Raw genomic sequence first — 21,033 nt, forward strand, 5'->3', positions numbered from 1 at the left:
TGGCTTCTATTCGTGGGGCCTGGGGATATGGGACAGGGATAAGGGTTTATTTCCAAAGGTCAAAGAAATCTGTCGTGCACCTGATGTTGTGCCTAATGGTATTTACCCCACAACTCAAAGACATTTAACACTAGGAAAAGAGAAGAGAAGTACTCAGCTATGGCTCTTTGCCACTGTCAGAATCCTAATTCACTGGCCCTATGGGGCTCTCCTCACTTGGAGCAGTCATCCTGTATGCAGACAAGGAAGTATGGGATTCAATCAGTATTGTGACTGACTTAGAAATGTGCAGGTATGTAATTAGTTTCCCTTAGGAAGTCACCCCTTCAGAATTCAAAACAGACACACATATCCCTTCAAAAACTTTTATTTGTATGAAATAAGCAAGTTCCTAGCTCTTGGCTTAGCTTAGAGTTTTTAAAAGAGTAGAGACATATATTTGAGTTTGAAAAAAGTTTCTGCGATTAATCAGAAATAATCCTTTCTACTTCTTTCTGGCTTACTCCTTGGAATAAGTCAAAAATAAAACCAAAATATACATTTCTTGACAGATAGATGAAAAACAATAGACGAACGTCCTGAATTCTAGGGTAGACTCTTGCTGGTGAAGGACACCTTCAGCTTAGTCCATTCTCCCAACCAAAGCCTGAAGGAGAACTCTAACACCTAATTCTTCGTGGAAAAATGACCAATTAGCCACTTAACAGGCTACGGAAAAAAAGGAAGACTGGGCATCTTTCCTTCTGTCCCGGGATCAGGGGTGCTTCTATGTAACACTGATCAGGTGAAGAGGGGAGGCTGTGCCTAAGGGCGGAGAAGAGGCTTGCTCTACGTGCTCTGCAGGGAGGCACAGGATTACAAGGGGATGGCGAACAGGCTGGCCTACTCTCAGTTCAAGCAGCCAGCTGAGAAGCAGCAGTCTAAAAAGCCCCAAACGGAACACCCTTATGAGTTCAAGGGTTGAGGCGCTGCCTTTCTAACATGTGCCAAAAAAATAACATAGTACCTGAATGGGGGCCTCTGGGACTTTGAGTTTGGATGGGTAGGTGCTGGAGAAAGGGAGGGCAAAAGTCAGCTGCTCTTCCCCTCACAGCTTTAGGCCAACACAAACTGCAAATTGGTAAGCAGCACCTTAACGCCTGTAGTGACAGTTATAGTCGAAGTGGCAGGATCAAGCTTGTAGGTGCTGGCATCCCCCTTTTTATATCGCTCCCGAAAAACATAGATGCTCCCGTTACAGCTGGCGATCTTCCAGAGGGATGGGGCAGAGCTCCAGGCCTCAGGAAGGCAAAGCCGGGTAAAGCTGTCTAGCAGGGGATTGTAGCACACCAGGGAGTCCCCTTCAGCCACGATGAACACCAGGTCCTTATGCACAGCTGCGTGCATGCGGCCAGCGAAGGGCAGCACATAGGGTTTCACGTGACACTTGTCTGTCTCTGTGTCAAAGCACTGGATGAGTCGGGACGGTTTGGTAAAGAAGTCCAGGTCATTCTCCTCCCCCCCTAGTAAGTAGATGATCCCGTTGAGGTTGGCACCAGCGGCCCCTGACACAGCCACCTCTAACTGGGTTGTCTCAGTCCAGACGTTATCACCTACCCGATAATAGATAACTGCATTGGAGAGGGTATCCTGCAGTGTCTTGCCACCCAGTGAGTATATGGCATCTTTCCCGGGCACAGACACCAGGGTGTGCTGGAGTCGGTCACGGGGCAAAGGCGCACACCATTCCCAGTCCACGGTGGCATTGTTGCACTTCCACATGCGCCGTGGGATGGACCCTCCCACCACGTACAAGTCTCCGCCATGCTTGCAGGCTGCAGTGATCTGGTGGCACAAGCTGTTTTGGCCACTTACGCTGATGGAGTCATCTTCTGCACAGTGTAAGGACAGAGCCAACGAGTGGGTACGAGATGACTCTTTCCCGATCAGGTAAATGTGTACGTTCTCCCCAATTTCCTGTTGGTGAAATTAAAGGTATAAATCGTATCTATCAGTTCTAGGCTAAGGCTCACTTGAGACACATATCCTTAAGGTCTTAGGCCACACACTTGTACCTTGCTCTAACCTACTCTGCCCTACTTACTGTGTGTCATCCTGACTCTCCTCTAATCACTTTCAGGCATCTTATGCTGGAACAGAAAACCTGTTACACTCATTCCAGCCTTTTTTATAATTATCATGAGCTGGTACTTCGGATTATTAATGTAATGATGAGAGTAGTTCTCTCAAGGAGCTTTGGAGCCCAGAGGCTGGTGGCTTCTGGTCTCTCACACACATCCTCCTCCCCAGCTCTTATCAGTTTCAAGCCAGAGACTTATTTACCAGCATCAAAGAGGCCAGGCCAATAAATGGCTGGAATGCATGGATATCATGGTGTCCCAACCCTAAAGATATCTGCCTTACCTTCAAGCTAGTCCTGAGTGACTCTGAAAAAGCCTCTCTTTCTTCTTTATTAAAATTGATCCAGGCTTCTATCGCCTCTGTTGGGTTCTGGGAACATGGAACTCCATCTGTAAAAACCAGAGGAAAGGTATGGTCAATGGCAATCTGACAATCCAAAAGGGAAATTTAGAACAAGTGGCTTTAAAAACGTGAACATCTTTGTCAGACTACCACCATGTATGTATATGTATGCGTATGAGAAATTAACATAAAATTGCCTTCTTTTTTTGTTTGTTTTTTTGGGCAGCATCATGTGGCATGCGGGATTCTAGTTCCCCGACCAGGGATCTAACCCGTGCCCCCTGCAGTGGAAGCGTGGAATACTAACCGCTGGACTGCCAGGGAATTCCCCCAAATTGCCTTGTTTCTTTTTTTTAAATAAATTTATTTATTTATTTATTTTTGGCTGCATTGGGTCTTCGTTGCTGCATGCGGGCTTTCTCTAGTTGCGGTGAGCAGGGGCTACTCTTTGTCGCAGTGTGCAGGCTTCTCATTGCAGTGGCTTCTCTTTTGCAGAGCACAGGCTCTAGGCACACAGGCTTCAGTAGTTGCACGCGGGCTCAGCAGTTGTGGTTCGTAGGCCCTAGAGCATAGGCTCAGTAGTTGTGGCGCACGGGCTTAGTTGCTCCGCGGCATGTAGGATCTTCCCGGACCAGGGCTCGAACCTGTCTCCCCTGCATTGGCAGGCGGATTCTTAACCACTGCGCCACCAGGGAAGTCCCTGCCTTGTTTCTTTTAATCAAAATGGATGATTTGATATTCTCCTACTTGCCATGGAAGCAATCTACTAGGCTACAAAACTCAAACTTGAAGTATGGTTCTACCTCGCTTGTGGACTCAGGACTGTTACCTAAAAGTTGGCAAATCACGAGAAGCTTCTTTTTTCTTTTTTTTTTTTTTTAAAGAAGATGTTGGGGGTAGGAGCTTTTATTAATTAATTAATTTATTTTTGCTGTGTTGCGTCTTCGTTTCTGTGCGAGGGCTTTCTCTAGTTGTGGCAAGCAGGGGCCACTCTTCATCGCGGTGCGCGGGCCTCTCACTATCGTGGCCTCTTGTTGCGGAGCACAGGCTCCAGACGCGCAGGCTCAGTAGTCGTGGCTCACGGGCCTAGTTGCTCCGCGGCATGTGGGATCCTCCCAGACCAGGGCTCGAACCTGTGTCCCCTGCATTAGCAGGCAGATTCTCAACCACTGCGCCACCAGGGAAGCCCCGAGAAGCTTCTTATTTAGGTATCTTGACTCACTGTCAATTTACTTACGTAACTAGTCCCACAAATACATGCAAAGTACAGAATGGATGAGACCACTTATGCACAAGAGAGATTAGAATATAAATGCAGATAGCTCCTCACTACCTTTTGTGGCTAAGTGCTGCTTTTTCTTTTTCCTTTCAATCCAATATTTGTATATACTGTGAAATGTTGCTTTGTTTTCCTAGCCTCTTTGTCTGGAAGGGACTCTGTCTCTGATATCAGCTACTAAATCTCAACTCACTCTCTCTCTGAAGGTATCTAAATTCTTATCAAGAATAATAATGTAAGCTAACACCAGGAAGCCTGAGGGTACCCTTCTCCTAAACTAGAACATTCACTGAACATCATACCGGTGTAGCTGGGTATGATGTTCCCCCTCTCTCAACTTACCAGAGATGATATCAGTGAGTAGATGGTGGGGTAAGTGGAGAAATTCCTCTGTGCTCTGCAGCTGGGCCAGGTGGGCCTTGGCACAGTGCTTGGCAGCAGTGTAGAGCTCAGGATCACTGTGTCGATCTGCCAGCCACATCACCTGAAGACAGTTGCCCACCTGCACTGTGCGGGCCAAAAACCGAGAACACTCCTCAAAGAGAGATGTCAGCTGATACATGTCTGACACCTCATAAATTTCCTGCAGCTCCTCAGCTCGAAGTTTCACAGTCCCATGGTAGATATAATCAACCAGGAGCTGGAAAACAGACTCGCTGACATCCTGCAGCACAATTACCCGGTTGTGGGCCTCCTTCAGGTTGGAAGTGAACATGGACCGGAAGAAGCAACTCTGAGCTGAGAGGACCAATCGGTGCAGCTGAAACTCCCGGCCTTCCACTGAAATGGTGACATCAGCAAAGAGCTCTTCCTCCAAACACAGTTTCATGATCCCTTGAGCCACACGGCCTGAGTGTGACCTGTCTTTGAAAGTGTAGTTCACAAAGTAGTTCTCATCCATGGATGCTCCAGGCTCCTCTGGTGATTCCATGGTAGTAGCCAACTTCTCTCTCTGCCAGCTGTCTGCAAAACACCACCACCCTGAATAATTTAAGTAATCCATAGCCACAGTCTATGAATCCAATTGTCCAATGCAGGGAGGGAGAAGGGAAAAGTGAGCTCACAGTCGGCCCAGATTAGCCTTAGTCCTGGCCCTGTTAATGACATCTCTATGTTCTCCTTCAACCAAAGCTGGACTCACTCTCTTGCAGTGACATCACATTCCTAATGAAATAAAAATTTCATACTCTGGGTGTTTCCCTGAGAAAACACGGAATACTCCTTTCCTTTATGTAACAAAAGGCCTGGTATTTAGGTCAACACATGAAAGCGAGGGATTGGAGAAAGCCTATGATTTTAAAAGCCTGGGAAAAAACCTTACTAACCAAATAACTATTAGCATAAAACTTGTGAGGCTCGGGGCAGCAGAACCTGACAAAAAGATCCCCATGTCCTTGTGGCCAGGCCCCTCTTTCCCCGCGCAGGGAATCCAGACCTTACAATCTGAGGTTTGTCCTGGGACATCTCTCAGATGCACATTTGCTCTTTTGTGAGCCTCTCCCCGGCACTTCCCTGCTCGTCCTAATGACTCCCCAAGGCTTCCTCCCAGAACTCGAGACGGAGCCCAGCCGTCCCTAGCACGGGGCCCGAGGAAGCCCGTCGCCACGTGCAGTGTTCCCGCTCCACCTGGAGGCGCCTGGGAAACGGTCGCTAGGGAAACCATTCTTCTCTCCCCCTCCCCCTAGCCTTGCCCGCCGGCCCTCATCAAAAGCTTAGCTCAGGGAGCGGGGGAGGGGTGTGGAATGTGGAACCCAGACCGCTCGCCCCTTCTTCTCTCACCAGTCTGGTTCCTTAGGATCCTTGCCTTCTCTCCAGCCTCTGTCACACCAAGCTAGGGCACGTTCACCTCACGGTTTCCCCACCTGCTGGCTTCGCTTTCTCACCTGCCTTCCCTCCTTTCATCCCGAAGCCCGGAACCCGGAATCCGGAACCCGGAACCTCTGCTTCCGACCCCGCGTCCGCCCGGAAGAAGATCTGTTGTACACTTCCGTTTCCGGTCCGTGCCCTTGGGGCTCCGTGTCCTATAGGTCTGCCCTCGGCTACCTGGAGTGCATCCGGGGAACATGGCGGCGGCGGCGGCGGCAGCGGCTCGGGGGTGTTGGCTGGGGCTCGTGGGGTCCGCTAAGTTGGCCAGAGGTGAGGAGTGGACAGCCGGCTGAGGCCCGGGGCAGGAACGGCTACACGCCCAGCGCAGGGAGTTCCTCAGGCCTCACCCTGCGCTTCGGTGTCTATCTTCCCATGCAGTGGCCTGGAGACCCTTGGTGCTGTTGCTGCCGGTGAGGAGGGAAAGCGTTGCGGCAGACACGCGCCGTGAGTATGTGCGGGTCCGGCCCTTCTCGGGACTACAGGCGGGGCCCCGTTCATTCCCTTTGTCAGATGTTTGCCCCTGTCCTGGGCTGCCCTCCCCTGCGTTTCCTGGCAAGTCTCTGTTTGTCCTTAGAGAGCTGACTCCAATGGTCCTCACTCTGCAGGCAGAATCGGGCCCTCCCTGTGCCCTTAGGCCTCTCTGTTATGGTCCTGTTGCCCCTTGTCCATTTCCATGATTCCCTTTTTCTCTGATTAAACTGTCAGCTGTTTGAAAGCAGGAAACATAAACTGTGGGCCTCTGAGTCTTGTTATAATAGTAGCCCACGTTACTTGAATGCTTATTGTGTGCCAGGCACCTTGCTAAGCGATTAATGAATGATTATAGTCTTCACAACAATCTTATGAGGTAGACAGTATTATGCTCTTCTACTGTAGAGCAGGAAATAGTCCAGAGGAGTAACTTGCCCAGGATCACAGCACTAGTAAGTGACAAAGTAGGCCTGCCTGCTGCCAAAAGCAGAGAAAACTTAACGGTTACTCTGCAGCCTATGATGTGTGGTTCCCCAGTGATTTAGTGTTGTACGAATGAGGGTACGGAGATAAGTTACAGTCAACATAATACAAGTGGGAGTCAGGAAACCTGACATTTCCCCCTTTCTGGGCCTCAGTTTCCTCATCTATGTCCAAAAAAAAAAAAAAAAGGTTTCAACTACATAATCTGTGATGGCTCTTCAGCCCTGAAGTTCTTAGCTGGAGAACCTGCTATGAGCCAGATGCTAAGGAGATAAAGAGAAGCAAAAGTTCTGGTCCTCATGCTTAAAGAGCTTCTAGTGTGGTAAGAGAGCTGAGACATAATGCTGCTTTAGCAGAAATGCAGGCATTGTGAAGGAAGAACCGTGGAGTAGTTTTGAGAAGAGTCAAAACAACCCAGCTGCAGTAATAAGGTGAGTCTTTGTGGACTGTGTAGGTGGCATTTTCCCTATGTTTTCATCACTTCCTGTTCCATGGAAGAGGAAGCTTCCACTTCACCTTCCTCAAGGTTCTGTAGGGAGTCCTGACTGGGAAACAGCACCCCTTACAAGCTCAAGAGACTGAATGCAGGGCTGGCTGCTGCCTTCTACTTTCCTTTCTTAAATATGCCTTCTCTTTCCAGCCACTGTCAGACCACAGAATGATGTGGCCCACAAGCAGCTCTCAGCTTTTGGAGAGTATGTGGCTGAAATCCTGCCCAAGTATGTCCAACAAGTTCAGGTAATATTCACTACTGTTGTTCGGGTTTGGGTCAAGAAAGAACCATGTTGAGACTTCCTTGTCGGTCCAGTGGTTGGGACTCCGCACTTTCGATCCCTGGTTGGGGAACTAAGATCCCACATGCCACGTGGCATGGCCAAAAACAAAAAACAGTAAAAGAAAGAACTGTGTTCTCAGGGCATGTGAAAGTGGGCGGCCTGGAATCAAACCACAGACTCCTCCATCCCAACTCGGTCTTTTTTCTCTGCCTTAAACCAGGAGACTCCAGCTGAAGTTAGCTGCTCCCTTTGTAGCTTTGTTCCTTCTCCTCTCCTGTTCCGTGTCTGCAGGTGTCCTGCTTCAATGAGTTAGAGATCTGTATCCATCCTGATGGAGTCATCCCAGTGCTGACTTTCCTCAGGGATCACACCAATGCACAATTCAAATCCTTGGCTGACTTGACAGCGGTGGATATCCCCACCCGGCAGAACCGTTTTGAGGTCAGTCAGGAGATTTGAGGTTTGGAGAGTAAAGGAGGGAAAGGGGACAGAACAGTTTTAGGGTGATAGCTACTTTTGGGAACCATAGCCTCCTTAGTTTCTGTTCAGGTCAAACAATACAACACAGCAGTTAAACCAGGGCCTCGGAATCAGGCAGACCTTGAGTTTGAATTGTAGCTTTGCCATTAGTAGGCTGTGTGGCTTCAGACATTTTGTTTGATTTTTCTGGCTTCAGTTTTCTTATGTGCAAAGTAAGTACAAAAAAAGCATAAAACCATCCTAGCTGATAGGGTGGTTGTGAGGATTAAATGAGATAGTACGGGTAGCCTGTAGCACACAATAAGTTCTCAATACATATAGCTATTGTTATTGTTAGTATGGTCATCTACTTTTTGCCAGATCCTGGGATTGAGAGAGAAATAACACCCAATATCTGCCCTCCAGGAGTCCCCCACACTCTAATGAGGAAGAAGGACACATAAAACAGTTTACTGTAATAATATAATTCATGGGATGTTACAAGAACACAGGAGAGGCACTTAGCCCTGTCTAGAAGGCTTTTATGAAGGGAGAGAGAGAGTTTGTGCTGAATCTTAATGGATAACTAGGAGACCAGGAATTAGGCCAGTGAGGGAGGGCAGGTCGGCAGGCATCCAGTCGCATGAGCAAAGACAAGCATCCTGACAGGCTGAGCTATAGTGTGGCTTAGGCCTTTGGAAGTCGTTGCGAGTTAAAGAGCATCTTGAGGTTTTGAACTTCGGGACAGAAGGCAGGTTCACGGGGTGGGACTTTAACCCACCCTGTATCCTCATTATTATGCTCCCACTCGGGGACTTCGGTCCCAGACCCCTCAGCCTGTGGTCCTCTTGGTCCTCCAGCTCCCTCCATTCTCCCTAGATTGTTTACAACTTGCTCTCTCTGCGTTTCAACTCCCGGATCCGTGTGAAGACCTATACAGATGAGCTGACACCCATTGAGTCTTCTGTGTCTGTGTACAAGGCAGCCAACTGGTATGAGAGGGAGGTGAGTTACTGGACGTGGTGGACCCACCTCTGGGCCGGAGTTGCAGAACTGATTGAAATTACTGGATACAGTGCAGCCCCTCACCCTGTGTTGGCTGTGATGGCTGGTTGCCTGAGTGCCTCTTTTTTCTAGATTTGGGACATGTTTGGAGTCTTCTTTGCTAACCACCCTGACCTAAGAAGGATCCTAACAGACTATGGTTTTGAGGGACATCCTTTCCGGAAAGATTTCCCCCTGTCTGGCTATGTTGAGGTAGGAGCCTTGGAACTGGGCAGCAGTTTGGGCAGGGAGGACCTGGTAGAGATCCTGCTCAGGAATTATGGCCATTGGATTGTGGTGGCTTAAGAGCATCAGTACTGGATTCCATCCTAGCTCCACTCTGACACAGTTTTCTCATCTGCAAAATAGGAACAATAATAGTACTTAACAATAGTAGATTTGCAGAAAACGAATTGATGTATGTTTAAAAGGGGAGTATTGTAAATGTTCAGTTGATGTTAGCCATATTTTAATGGTCATTTTAATGACCAAGGCAGACTTGAGGACACAGTTTGTCACCAAGATCTGAAATTGGAGTATCTTTTCACCCTGCCCTGGATGTCTGAGAAGGCAAGACACTACATGTTCAGCCCTTGAGAATGGCCAGAGGCAAGACCAGTAACAATTGCCTGTAAGAGCCTTATAAAGAATTTCAGTGCTTTACTTTACCATTGCAACATGTTGCAGGTTATTAGCAGGAAGATGGTTTATTGTATACACACACACGTGATTTTGTAGCAAAGAAACTTTTTAGAAATGTTGGGATAGTGGCAATCCAGCCCATCACTTCATACCCAAATGCTCCTGTTTTCTTAGTGTTTAGCATGGTCCCATTCCCAGCACCCAGTTGTCTTTACCTTATCCAACTGATCGTCCAATAACAAGAAAAGCCATGCCACATTTATTGCCTTGCATCTTGGCAGTGATAAGGCCAAGGCCACAGGGCCTGAACTTGAGTGCTTGCCAGCTTAGGTTTATTGTTTCCAGCCACTGACTTGCTCCCTCATCATGGGCAAATGCTTACCGTCAATTTATAAGAGTGTGTTGAGGGAATTCCCTGGCGGTCCAGTGGTTAGGACTCCACGCTTTCACTGCCACAGGCCCACGTTCATTCCCTGGTTGGGGAACTAAGATCCTGCAAGCCACACAGTGCAGCAAAAAAAAAAAAAAAGTGTGTGTGGATGGGTGAGCAAAGTCAGTTCTGATGGAAAAGGAGCTCAGACCTCATGATGTGGGGATGGTGGGCAGGGGGGCCTGCCTGGGTGATGGCAGGGCATGAGATAGAGGCCGTTTTAGACTGTTTGGGTTGTGATCTGATGGGTAACACAGATGAGGATGGAGACTTACAGAGGCTGGGACAGAAGTCAAGGACAGAGAAGTAAAGGGGCTGAGGAAGGCTTTGGGAAAGTGGGCCTCTAGTGGCTGTAGCAAGGTCTTCCTCAGTGCTCAAGCCTGCCTTTCTCTTCTGCAGTTACGCTATGACGATGAGGTGAAGCGGGTGGTGGCCGAGCCGGTGGAGTTGGCCCAAGAGTTCCGCAAGTTTGACCTGAACAGCCCCTGGGAGACTTTCCCTGCCTATCGCCAGCCCCCTGAGAGTCTCAGGCTTGAAGCTGGAGACAAGAACCCCGAAACCAAGTAGTTTCAGGGAAGGCATGTGTATCCTAGAAAGCGCCATATCTATCATTGAGTGTCCCTGTAAATAAAATCCTACTTAGATTCACCACTTCCTGTGTGCTTTTTGCGAAACGCGGGCCTTTCACTGTTGTGGCCTCTCCCGTTGCGGAGCACAGGCTCTGGATGCTCAGGCTCAGCGGCCATGGCTCATGGGCCCAGCCACTCCGCGGCATGTGGGATCTTCCCAGACCGGGGCACGAACCCATGTCCCCTGCATCGGCAGGCAGACCCTCAACCACTGCGCCACCAGGGAAGCCCTTCCTGTGTGCTTTTCATGAGAAGTGAGGCTTTTGACTCAGGAGAGCGGGGAGGTGCAGGCAGGGGTTTTGCCAACTCCCTTAGACTCTTCCAAACAGGGAGTCTATTTTAATGGGACTAAATAGTGCAGTTGCAGACGCGGTGACCGGCAGGCCTGGATATACTTCTGAGAGAGAGATTCTGGAGCTGAAATTGAAAGTTCTCACAATCCACAGGGCTCAGGATGGGTGTGGCGGGGCCTCTCCTGAGAATTGGAGGGGTCTTAACTGCTGGAGAAAGCCCCTTGTCACAGCATACTGTCTGGTGGCAGCTGATGGATCCAGGGGCCTGGGTGGAAATAGGGCAACCTCCACCCACCCTCATCCTCATCCTGTGCAAACAATCACAGGGTTCCATGGGCCAACAGTCAGAGCCAAGAAGAGCTTCAGCTCATTTTGAACCCTGTGTCCTGCTCCCTGCAAGCTGACAGCCCATCATGCTTGGGCTGAGGGAATCTTCCTGCACTCTGGCCTGAGCTGAGAATGCCGTAAGCAAGCAAAGGGGGTCCCAGTCTGGGGCAAGACAATCAGGAGCTGCAGATCTGTCTGCCAGGAAGCAGCACTCTGCACCCGGCCAGTGTGCAGTCTGTTCAGCCCCTGGCTGCATGCCTGAGGTGGAAGTGTTTCTCTGCCTGTCAGTGGGCCGCTCAGCCAGCACACCAGGCAGTTGGAAGACCAGGCTTTGCAGCTGTTGCTCTTGGCTACTGAGGGGCTCCCAGGAGGCTGGGCCGGACTGGGCTGGGCTGGACTGGGTGTCAGGGGCTGGACTCAGCTGCAGAATGTTTTGGGGGTGATGACAGATAGTAGTGTAACTGCCTGGGCTCTTGCCTACCTTTTTATCTTTTTAATTTAAAAAAAAAATTTATTTTTGGCTGTGTTGGGTTTTCGTTGCTGCGCGCGGGCCTTCTCTAGTTGCGGCGAGCGGGGGCTACTCTTTGTTGCAGTGCGCGGGCTTATTGCAGTGGCTTCTCTTGTTGCGGAGCACGGGCTCTAGGCGTGCGGGCTTCAGTAGTTGTGGCATGTGGGCTCAGTAGTTGTGGTGCACGGGCTTAGTTGCTCCGCAGCATGTGGGATCTTCCCAGACCAGGGCCCAAACCTGTGTCCCCAGCATGGGCAGGCGGATTCTTAACCGCTGCGCCACCAGGGAAGCCCCCCTCTCGCCTACCTTTTGGGAGGGCTAAGTCACAGCTGTTTGCTACCAAACACCTTCTTCCTATTAACTAAGCATCCCGCCCATCTGGGCAGGAATAGGCTAAGGGCCCGACAAGCCAGGAGCCAGGCTCTTACTGCCAGCAACCACAGATTCCACATTTCTGTGGGGTGGAGAGGGCCCCTAGGAAGCCAGAGCCAGCCCCTCCCTTCCGTTAAGCACGGAAGAATGACACACAAAGCAGGGAACGGCTAGAGCCTGCAGTGGAAAGTTGGAGCCCTGGTGTGTGGCAGGCGGACAGAGGTGCAGAGAGCAGCCGGGGAGAATAAGACTCAGAGGACGTGGTGCGCCACGGCTGGAACGATGCAGTTCCTGGCTTGGTTAATGGTAGCCATTTGCTTCCTCCCTGGGGTGACTACAACCCAGCACCGTACAGGTACCGGGGCCTTAGGGTGGGGTGGACAGGAGCCAAGGAAGGCTGCTGGCTGACAGCAGTTACACTTGGTCCTATCTGAGCCTAGCAGGGCTTAGGAACTGAGAGCATGATGGGTAGCAGGCTGACCTGTGCTGTGGGGTGGGGGAGGGAAAGGTGTGGGCCCCACCCAGAACCAGAAAGGTCCGGGTGAAGTGAGGGGAGACAGCCCTAGGTGCTCTCAATGGGCCTGGGGCTTATTCTGGCTGGTGTGCAAAGGAGGACCTCTTAACCTGCTCTGGGCTTAGGACAATCATTCCAAGGGTTAGGCTGCACCCCAGAAGAGGGGTGAAGGAAGCTGCAACAGACATCCTGCCTTGCCTGGCCTCCCTGCCTCGCACACGGTCACTTACCGAGGAGCAGGAAAGAAACAGGTTCTTCTCAACGGGGTCCTCGAACTTTGGGGAGGGTCACTGGCACTGTTTTAGGTCACACTCCCTAGATGATTATAGGGAGGGGAAATGGGAAGTGAAGTGTCTTGTGACCCGTTGGCATGGAGCTCTTGGACAAGTGAACTGTAGAAGTTCAAGGAGGAGTTCCGGACATTTGCCAAGACAGTATCTGGGTTTGGGATGATGCTTTTGGGATCACAAGGCCTATGCCTTGTGAATGAGAGAGTGAATGTCAATGTGCATATGTGTGTAGGGGGAGGTGGACATGGGATGGCATTCCTGTTCTTTTGTAGATAGAAGAACCTCTAGGCACCCCTACCAGGCAGCTTGAGGGGATTCCTGGGAGGCTGGGGTGTTCAGGGTGGAGCTTGGCAGGGCCCTGACTCCTCTCTGCTGCCCCAGGGCAGCCCATGGACAGCACCAACGTGGGAGGTGGCCTGCAGGAGCCAGAGGCCCCGGAAGTGATGTTTGAGGTCTTTCCTCCAGCCTGGGACATGGGGGTGGGAGTGTCCAGATGTCCCTAAGCTCAGGGTTGGGAAGGGGGATGCCTCAAGCTGGGGCTGCTGGGGGAGGGGAGCCAACCCAGCATGGGTCCTACTGCCTGCTTATGCCCCCCCGGCCCCGCTCCCTAGGCCCCAGCCCACCCCTTACATGGCTCCCCTTGCAGCTGCTCTGGTCTGGGCTGGAGCTGGATATCATGGGGCAGCTGCACATCCAGGACGAGGAACTGGCATCCACGCGTCCAGGCCGCCGGCTCAGTCTCCTCCTGCAGCACCATGTGCCCAGTGACTTGGAGGGTGCTGAGCAGCGGCTGCAGCAGTTCCAGGACCTGCGGAAGGGACCCCCTCTTAGCCCTTGGGACTTTCAACATCTGCTCCTCACAGGCCTGTCCTGTGTCTACCGGCTCCCTGTGGCTAGTGAGGCTGAGGAGAGAGGTCGCTGGGCCCAGGTCTTCACCCTCCTGGCACAGGAAACACTCTGGGACCTGTGCAAGGGCTTCTGCCCCCAGGGCCAGCCCCCTTCTCTGGGGCCCTTGGCCTCTACCCTTGACCCCTTCCCCTAACCCTCCCCTTCTGCCTGTCATTCCCACCCCAGCCCCCTCCACCCCGCCCCCTACCTGAGCCAGACCCATCTTGGCCAGGGGCCTCCATCTGGCACCTGGTTCTTCCCACTGTGTTCGGGCCTCTGGGCTCGGCTTGTACCCCGGACCCCAGCTTACCCCTCCCCCATCTTCTTCCCTGGGCCCAGGCTCTGGGTCCCATGCAGCAGGCACAGACCTAAGGGCAGGACTTGCAGGCAGTGTGAGTGAGGCGGGGGGCGGGGGGTGTAGGGGTCAGGGTTGAGAAGTGTGTTTAAGAGATGCTGAAAGGGAAGCTCCCAAGTAAGGCCAGGTCAGACCCTCCAACTCCTACCCTGGCAGTCCCATGAGAGGCAGAATCTACAGGAAACTCCTAAGTGCTCAGTGCCCAGTCCTAATGTAGATACCTCTTTTAAACCTAGCCAAGGTTCTGGGGGTCCCTAAGCCTCCAAGTACCCCGTGTGGGCTAGGAGAATAGACTGGACACCTTTAGGTCAGTCTGTTGGAGGAATGGAGGGAGGCGGTGGAGGAACATTATCTTCTGCGGGGCAGGGAAGTGAGAAGTGTTTTTTGGCCCATATCGACAAGGCTCAGAGGAGGGAGTAAGGCTGGAAGGGGACTGAGGCTGGCTGGTGTAGTCCTGATCCTGTGTAGCTCATCCCATAAAATGTTCTGTTCTAGCCTCCTGCAGCCCTGTGTCCTTGTGTGTCAGAGTAAGCTGTTTAACTCGTGCCTTGGGCAAACCACCCTCCCCATCCCGGGAGGGCAGGAATCAGGGCAACCAGATATCAGCTGCTCGTCCCATGCGCACGCCCTACTGGGAAAAGGAATGTACCGTTTCCTTCAATCCCGTAGCCCCAGTGAGGCAGCGGGGTGAAGTCCCTTGTCACAAAAAATGACCAGATGGGCCCTAAAAGTAACGTCGTAGGTCAACGGGGAGGAATTACAGGGACTGACTGGAAAGGGACATGAAGGGGAGGCCCACAACGGGGTTAGGCAACTCGGGTTCAATCAAATTCCCACCTCCTCGCCCTCCCAAGGCCTGACTGAATGCTGCCCTCTGCCCTCCGACCCCCACCCGGGGCCAGCTGTAGTCAGTCCCTCCCGCCCCACCCGAGACAAAAGCGTCGCAGTCAAGACAAAGCGCAGAACCCTGGCAGACAGGCGCCGGCGCAGGCCCACTTTATTCGCAGAGTCCAGCCACGCTGGGCGGGCCGTCATGCTCGCGCCGGCGGGACATTCGGGCCGAAGTCCCGGCTTGGCATGCACGCCCCGGGCCGCCCGGGGCTCCTCTCCGGGTCGTGGCTCAGAGCTCCGGAGGCCGGAGGCCGGGCGGGCCGGCGGGGATAAGGTCGGGGTACACCAGGAAGCCGGAGAAGGTGATGTACTTGCCGTGGTTGCTGTAGGCGCCGTAGCCGTCGTGGTCGTGGCTGAGCAACCAGACGGCGTCGCCGCGCCGCAGCGCCAGCATCACGCTCTGGCTCTGCATCTCGCGACGCCGCGACGCGCCGTCGTCGTAAATCATGGCCTGCACCTCGTCGCGGTTCTTCATCAGCTTCACCGACAGCGTCTTGCGCGGCAGCTTGCCCAGCGTGAAGGAGAAGAAGTAGGCGCCGGGCAGGCGGCAGCGGAACACGCCAGCCGCCGCGTCGAAGTCGCCGCCGATGTTGACGAGCTCAGTGTCGAAGGTTAGGGGCCGGTGCCGCGGCCCCGGGCCCGCGTCCGAGCCCACCAGGCTGCGCGTGCGCGCCGCCGAGAACGCCGAGCGCGGCTCCGGGGGCGCGGGCGGCCCGCGCGCAGGCGCGTCGGCGTCGGCGTACACCAGGTAGCCGCTGAAGGTGGCGCCCGGTGTCCCGAGCGCGTACTGCTGGGCGCCGTGCAGCCGCAGCCACACCGTGTCGCCGTAGTCGAGCTGCAGCATGGCGCTCTGGCTGGCAGCGTGCCGCGCGGCGGTTCGCCGCTGCTCGTCGAAGGCCAGTGCCTGCACCTCGTCGCGGTTGCGCACCAGCATCACCGACAGGCTCTTGTGCGGGGCCTTGCCAGCCGTGAAGGAGAAGAAGTAGGCGCCGGGCACGCGGCAGCGGAACTGACCTGTGGCCGCGTCGAAGTCGCCCCCGATGTTCACGTACACCTTGTCGAAGGTCACCGCCATCTCCGACGTGCCCTCCAGGGGGGTGGTGCGTGCTGCCGAGAAGGCCGAGCGCAGCTCTGTTGAGCCCGGAGCCGGAGCCGGGCCCAGGGCCCAGCAGGCGGCCGGGCCCAGCATGCCCAGCAGGAGAGGCAGCATGGCGCCTGGGAGGGGAGGCACGAAGGGAAGGAGACAAGGGTTGGGCAGGGGCGGCCTGGAGACGGGTTCCCTTCACAGACCCGCCCTTGACCCACAACTAGGACTCCTAGTTTCCTACACACTTGGACTAGGTCAGTGGTTCTTAAAACTTCATGGGGCCTCAGTGTCACCTGGAGACCCTGTTAAAACACACATTGTTGGCTCCCACCTCCACCTCATCTAGTATGAGGCCCGAGAATTTGCATTTCTAACAAGTTCCCAGGTAATGCAGAGATGCTGCTAGTCTAGGGACCACACTTTGGGGACCATTAGATTAGGCCAGTTTTTTTTTTTTTTCCTCTCTTCTTTTTTTGTAACCACCGAACTCCTTTTTCAAGTGAAAGCTCACAGACATATACCATAGATGCAAGCAGAAATGCTCTGGTCAGAGGGTCCTATAGCCCTGTCTGCTGGGCTTACACATCCCCTCCTCCTTGACACCCAGGGGCCCTGGAAACGCAGAAGGTGGTCAGGGGGTCTCTGAGTTTCCTTCAGCCTCCGATTTGCTGCATTTTCCTGTGTCTATTCTATGGTCCTTACTTAGCCTGCCCCTCTCTCAGGCACTGGCTCTCTATACTGATATCCTCCATGATGGCTGCTGGTTAAGCCCCCATTTTGGCCGGAAAGGAAATAGCCGCTCCCTGACCCATTTCCTGGCCTCTGACCCAGTCAAGGGTCAGCTCCCACACTGGACCTCTGGACTCTCCAGGGGCCCTTCTTGCACTAAAGAGGCCAGAACAGATGGGCTTTGAGGTAGTTCCCTCCCCCTGTAAAATCAGTGTAAGAGAAAGAGACTCCTTCCTCTGGGCTTGTGGGCTGGTCACTGAGGGGAAAGAGAGAGCCAGGGGCTGCTGGGGATACAGTGGGAGAGCAACAATTCCAGCACGGCTTTGGCAAGTCTGTGAGGTCAGCAGCTTGGTTCCTCAGTAGTAGTGGTGGAGTGGAGAGGACTGACAGCTAAACCTGGGCCCAGGTCCCGGCTCTACCCGTTACACGCTGTGAAACCTTAGGCAAGTTCCTTAATTTCTCTGGGCGTGGCTCCCTCTGTGTAATTGGGGAGGAGACCTGCCTCACAAGCTTACTGTGAGGATACTCTGAGAAGGCAGGTGTGAACACCTTCGTTGGATGGCAGTGCAATCAATATTTTGAGAAAATCAATCTGATCAAGTTCTTTTTTTAATTAAATTTTAAATTTTATATTGGAGTATAGTTGAAGATCAAGTTCTTGACATAAGGGGTTAGGGTTCAGTAATTCCTACCCTTGGAAACTTGGTAAAGGCACTACTTAACTCAGAGGGCTAACTCTCCAAGGGTAGGATTACATAATGCTTCCTAGTAGGGCATAGGCTTTGGGGATTGAATACCCTGAGGGCCTGAAGTGGAGGCAAAGCAGAAAAGAAAATGAGCTGGTAACAGCCTAGGCCGTGGGCCTCTGGGAAATGCCCGGGGAGTGTGTGTATCTTTGTGTCTCTTAGAGACACCAGGGACCTGCCAAGAAGGGTTGCCAGGTGCAGCTGTGATGTGCTGCACACAACAAGGACGTTCACCTGAGGGTAGGTGGGTGCTGGAGTCCAACCCACATTTTACTTGCCCAACTGCGTGGAACTGCTGCCCCTGGGGGAAAGTGTGCCTTTTTCTAATTCTCATAGTAAGACCCCCAAGTCCCTAGCCCAGCTGAACATTCTCTCCTTACACAGGAAGTACCTTCTCTCATTCTTACAAAGGTGCCCCATGGGCTAGCCAGTACCCTTGGTGAGGGCAGGGGCAGGGAGGGGGGGCATGTGCAGTAGTGAAGATTACACGTCACGGTATTCAGTGCAATCCCTTTCACAGAGCTCTGTGGACACGTCTGGTGTCACAGCCAACCTGCGAGACAGGAAGGCCTTCTCCTGTTTTATAGGGGAGAAATCCAAGGCCCAAAAAGGGGAAGCATTTTGGCCCAAGGCCACTCATGGAGCACTGAGGCAAGCCTTGAGGTCTATTTGACTCCAAATTCAGTGAGCTTTCCTCTCCACCACCTTTCCATTCTGAACACAGCTATTTCCAGCCAACCTGTCATCTGCCTCAGTTTCACTTTTCGCAAAAATAGAAGTGGAATGAGTCTTGAGGTCTAGGGTGAAGGGGAAAGAAAGCAAAACCAACCAAAAAAATATTCTTAATGTTTTTGTCTTCTGGGAACATCTCAACTCTTCCTGACACTGCTGCTCTCCTAGCAGGTCTTGCCCCAGGAGCACCTGCCCACTCGACCCTCAGTAATCTTCCTGCCAAGCCTGGTGCACCCTGCCAGTGCCAGAGGGTCCTCCTGTGTGTCCAGTACCCAGCCTCCATTTCACCCACCACTGCCCATTTCTCAGATCTGTGGGTCCCCATCCTTCCCTAAACCCCCTTCCCGGAGCAGGTCAGAGGTAGCGGGTGTCAGGTGGGCATCACAGCTCCAGGGAAGGAAATGGCTGTTCCTAGCTCCATCCAGGTGAGGCTCAAAATAATCATCCTCAAAGAGAAAAAACTAGGACACATGCGCTGGACAGACCCGGAACCCTGGAACCGAGGGTGGAGGTGCAGCCATGTCAGGCTAAGGGGATTCTAGAGACCCCTCCCTACCAAACCTCAATTCCAATCACCCCCTCCCTCAAGCTCTGCCCAAACCTCCCTCCCCACCTACCCTGAAAACCCCTCAGGCTCCCAAGAAGATAAGTCCCCCTTTCACAGACGAAGCCAATTAATCCTTTCTCATTAAAAAAAACAAAAAACAAAAAAAACCCCAAAAACCAAAACCCTCGGAAAACGGTACCCCAGACCCTCTCTCCCCCAGACCTTCTTTTATCCATCCCTTCGGAGTAAAAGCCCTTGAGCCTCTTTCATGAAAAAAAGCTCCCAGGTCCTCCTTTCAGGGAAAAAGGACCCAATTCCCCGGCCCCCGCTTCCAGTCAAGGAGAAAGCCTGGCTCCCTGCGCCCCAGAGCAGCTCTCACCTGGCTGGGGGCGGCGGTCGGTCGGCTTCTCTCCGAGCCCGCGATCCGGCTCCGGGCTCCGGGCTCTGGGCTCCGGGCGGGCGCTGGGCTGCGCACTGACCGCCCGCGCTGCGGCGGGGCCGGGCCTGGCGGGGACGGCGGCGGCGGCGGCGGGCGGGGCGCTGGGACCCCGGGGTGGGCTCGGGGTGGCGGGGCAGCGAGGGAAAAAGGGCTGCTGAAGAGCGAGGCTCCGGGGCCGCGCGAGGCGAGGCGGGGTAGGGCCGAGCACGGGGAGAGGCGGGAGGGGAAGCGAGAGGGAGGGGCGCACCGAGGCCGGGGAGCCGAGCGGCAGGGCCCAGGGGCACCGCACGAAGAAGGCCCCCCGCGCAGGCAGCGCGAGCACCGGGCTCTTCCTCCTCCGTGACCTCCCTAAAGCTTCATCCTCTGGGTCTGGAGAGCAGGCATCATTAATCCAAGTTAGCAGATGGGGAAACAGAGGCAGAGCCCAAACTAGCGGTGGCTCAGAGCACTCTACAGACCAGCCTTCTCCCTGGTTTGAGGAGAGGGGACTGGAGCAGGGCGCAGAGACTGGACTAGCCTCTGGACTGCAAGGACAGTGGAAGGTGAGAGTTTGGCTGGGACAGATGTCCAAGCTGAGTGGCACCGGGGGAGGGGGTCTGAGGGAAGAGAAGGATAAATGGATCAATGCTGCCAGTAAAGGAAGGGCTTACAGTGACCTAACCGTCATCTCACCTCCAAATCGGAAAATGCCTATGGTTGATAAGGAAGGAAGGAGGAAGACAAAACCCCCAGACATCAGAGGGTCAGCCTGTGCCCCCGGGGAGGGGGTGAGGAAGGAGGGGAGTCCTTGGGGCAGAATTGAGTGTTGGCAGAAAGGCTGCTTCCACAGTGTCCGCAAGGAGGGAGAGGGCTGAGAAGGGCAATGGGAGGGCTCCAAGGGCCTGTTTGCAGAGGGACACTGACACCCTGCCTAGCTGGGCCGCGGTGGCAGGACCCAGCAGGACACCAGGGCTGGGAACAGCTGTCTTCCCACCGCAGCACTCACCGAGGCCCTTCCATGGCTTCCACTCTGGGCTCTGGCACCACCAGGGAGGCTGCGGTCCTGACAGCTGTGCAGGGGACGACCTGCCTGGCACTCAGTAGATGCTGACCAAATGGATGGCTTTTGAAGAGCCCCACTCTTCAGCTGCCAGAGCAGGACCCCTCTGCCTACCCCCCCACCCCCGACTGACTCAGGGGGCCTGAGCTCTAGTCCTGGCTCTGCCACAGACCCTCTGTGTGGTTTCTGAGAAGCCTGGTGCCCCGTGAAATCCCCTGTCCCCTGGAGCTCTCCTTCTGGAACTCTCAAAACTTACACGACCCCAGTTAATCTAACATGGGTTAGTCCTCCTGAAGGTGTTGACGGTGATGATGAGCTCATTAAATGTTCTCCAGGGTGCTGAGGGAATGATAAAATGAATAGATACGTGCCTCAATAGAAAGGGATGGGTGGAGGCGTTTTGGCCTGGGCATGGGGGCATTTGGGGACAGAGGGTGAAGCACCTGTCTAGCCCTTCAGGACCATCTTTTGCCTCCTTCACCAGCCTGTAAAGGCCTAGGTGGGGTGTGGGGGGAGGCCTAGGAGGGCTGGGGAAGGCAGGAAGCCAATCCGCGGCAGCCACAAGCCTTCTTCTGGACAAGGAGATCGGGGTTGCCATGTTGAAGGTGCATTTTGAAGGTGTGATTCCAACAGTGGGAGGAATGGGAAGAAGGCAGGACTCTCAAGGCAGAACAGTTAAATGCCAGTGGGGGTCTGTCTCAGGCTGAAAGCCATCTGATGCTTTCCCTGGGTCC

The 21,033-nt window shown here is 53.5% G+C and overlaps 4 protein-coding genes and 1 long non-coding RNA gene across 8 annotated transcripts; 2 read left to right on the plus strand and 3 right to left on the minus strand.

The window, feature by feature from the left end:
- Positions 1-79: 79 nt before the first annotated feature.
- KBTBD4 (kelch repeat and BTB domain containing 4) lies at positions 80-5,709 on the minus strand. Of its 2 annotated transcripts, none has more exons than XM_081238563.1 (4): positions 5,626-5,709; positions 4,085-4,705; positions 2,404-2,510; positions 80-1,956 (listed from the first exon to the last, which is right to left on the minus strand). In XM_081238563.1, exons 1-4 carry the CDS (start codon positions 5,642-5,644, stop codon positions 1,096-1,098), a joined length of 1,608 nt encoding a protein of 535 aa, XP_081094689.1. In that variant the 5' UTR covers positions 5,645-5,709; the 3' UTR covers positions 80-1,095. The 2 variants fall into 2 exon arrangements, with proteins under 2 accessions (XP_081094689.1, XP_081094688.1); XM_081238562.1 differs by having other exon boundaries at positions 81-1,956; positions 5,522-5,678.
- Positions 5,710-5,751: 42 nt separating this feature from the next.
- NDUFS3 (NADH:ubiquinone oxidoreductase core subunit S3) lies at positions 5,752-10,564 on the plus strand. Its single transcript, XM_081238564.1, has 7 exons — positions 5,752-5,878; positions 5,987-6,052; positions 7,203-7,300; positions 7,630-7,779; positions 8,677-8,802; positions 8,935-9,054; positions 10,313-10,564. The coding sequence occupies exons 1-7, from the start codon at positions 5,806-5,808 to the stop codon at positions 10,478-10,480; spliced, it is 801 nt and encodes a 266-aa protein (XP_081094690.1). The 5' UTR covers positions 5,752-5,805; the 3' UTR covers positions 10,481-10,564.
- Positions 9,065-13,217, minus strand: LOC308619596. Its single transcript, XR_014016210.1, has 3 exons — positions 12,787-13,217; positions 9,866-9,976; positions 9,065-9,199 (listed from the first exon to the last, which is right to left on the minus strand). It is a non-coding gene; the product is annotated as an uncharacterized lncRNA (long non-coding RNA).
- On the plus strand, positions 12,120-14,585 carry FAM180B (family with sequence similarity 180 member B). 3 transcript variants are annotated; one of them, XM_081238568.1, is made up of 3 exons: positions 12,120-12,397; positions 13,228-13,298; positions 13,493-14,585. In XM_081238568.1, exons 1-3 carry the CDS (start codon positions 12,325-12,327, stop codon positions 13,886-13,888), a joined length of 540 nt encoding a protein of 179 aa, XP_081094694.1. In that variant the 5' UTR covers positions 12,120-12,324; the 3' UTR covers positions 13,889-14,585. The 3 variants fall into 3 exon arrangements, with proteins under 3 accessions (XP_081094694.1, XP_081094696.1, XP_081094695.1); XM_081238569.1 differs by lacking the exon at positions 12,120-12,397 and adding an exon at positions 12,718-12,807; XM_081238570.1 differs by lacking the exon at positions 13,228-13,298 and having other exon boundaries at positions 12,312-12,397.
- A 551-nt stretch (positions 14,586-15,136) lies between these two features.
- C1QTNF4 (C1q and TNF related 4) lies at positions 15,137-19,470 on the minus strand. Its single transcript, XM_081238565.1, has 2 exons — positions 19,201-19,470; positions 15,137-16,195 (listed from the first exon to the last, which is right to left on the minus strand). Exon 2 carries the CDS (start codon positions 16,188-16,190, stop codon positions 15,210-15,212), a length of 981 nt encoding a protein of 326 aa, XP_081094691.1. The 5' UTR covers positions 16,191-16,195; positions 19,201-19,470; the 3' UTR covers positions 15,137-15,209.
- Between the last annotated feature and the right edge of the window lie 1,563 nt (positions 19,471-21,033).

Source organism: Mesoplodon bidens (genome assembly GCF_964165515.1).
Source record: "Mesoplodon bidens genome assembly, chromosome: 7".
In the NCBI taxonomy this organism is placed as follows: Eukaryota; Metazoa; Chordata; class Mammalia; order Artiodactyla; family Ziphiidae; genus Mesoplodon; species Mesoplodon bidens.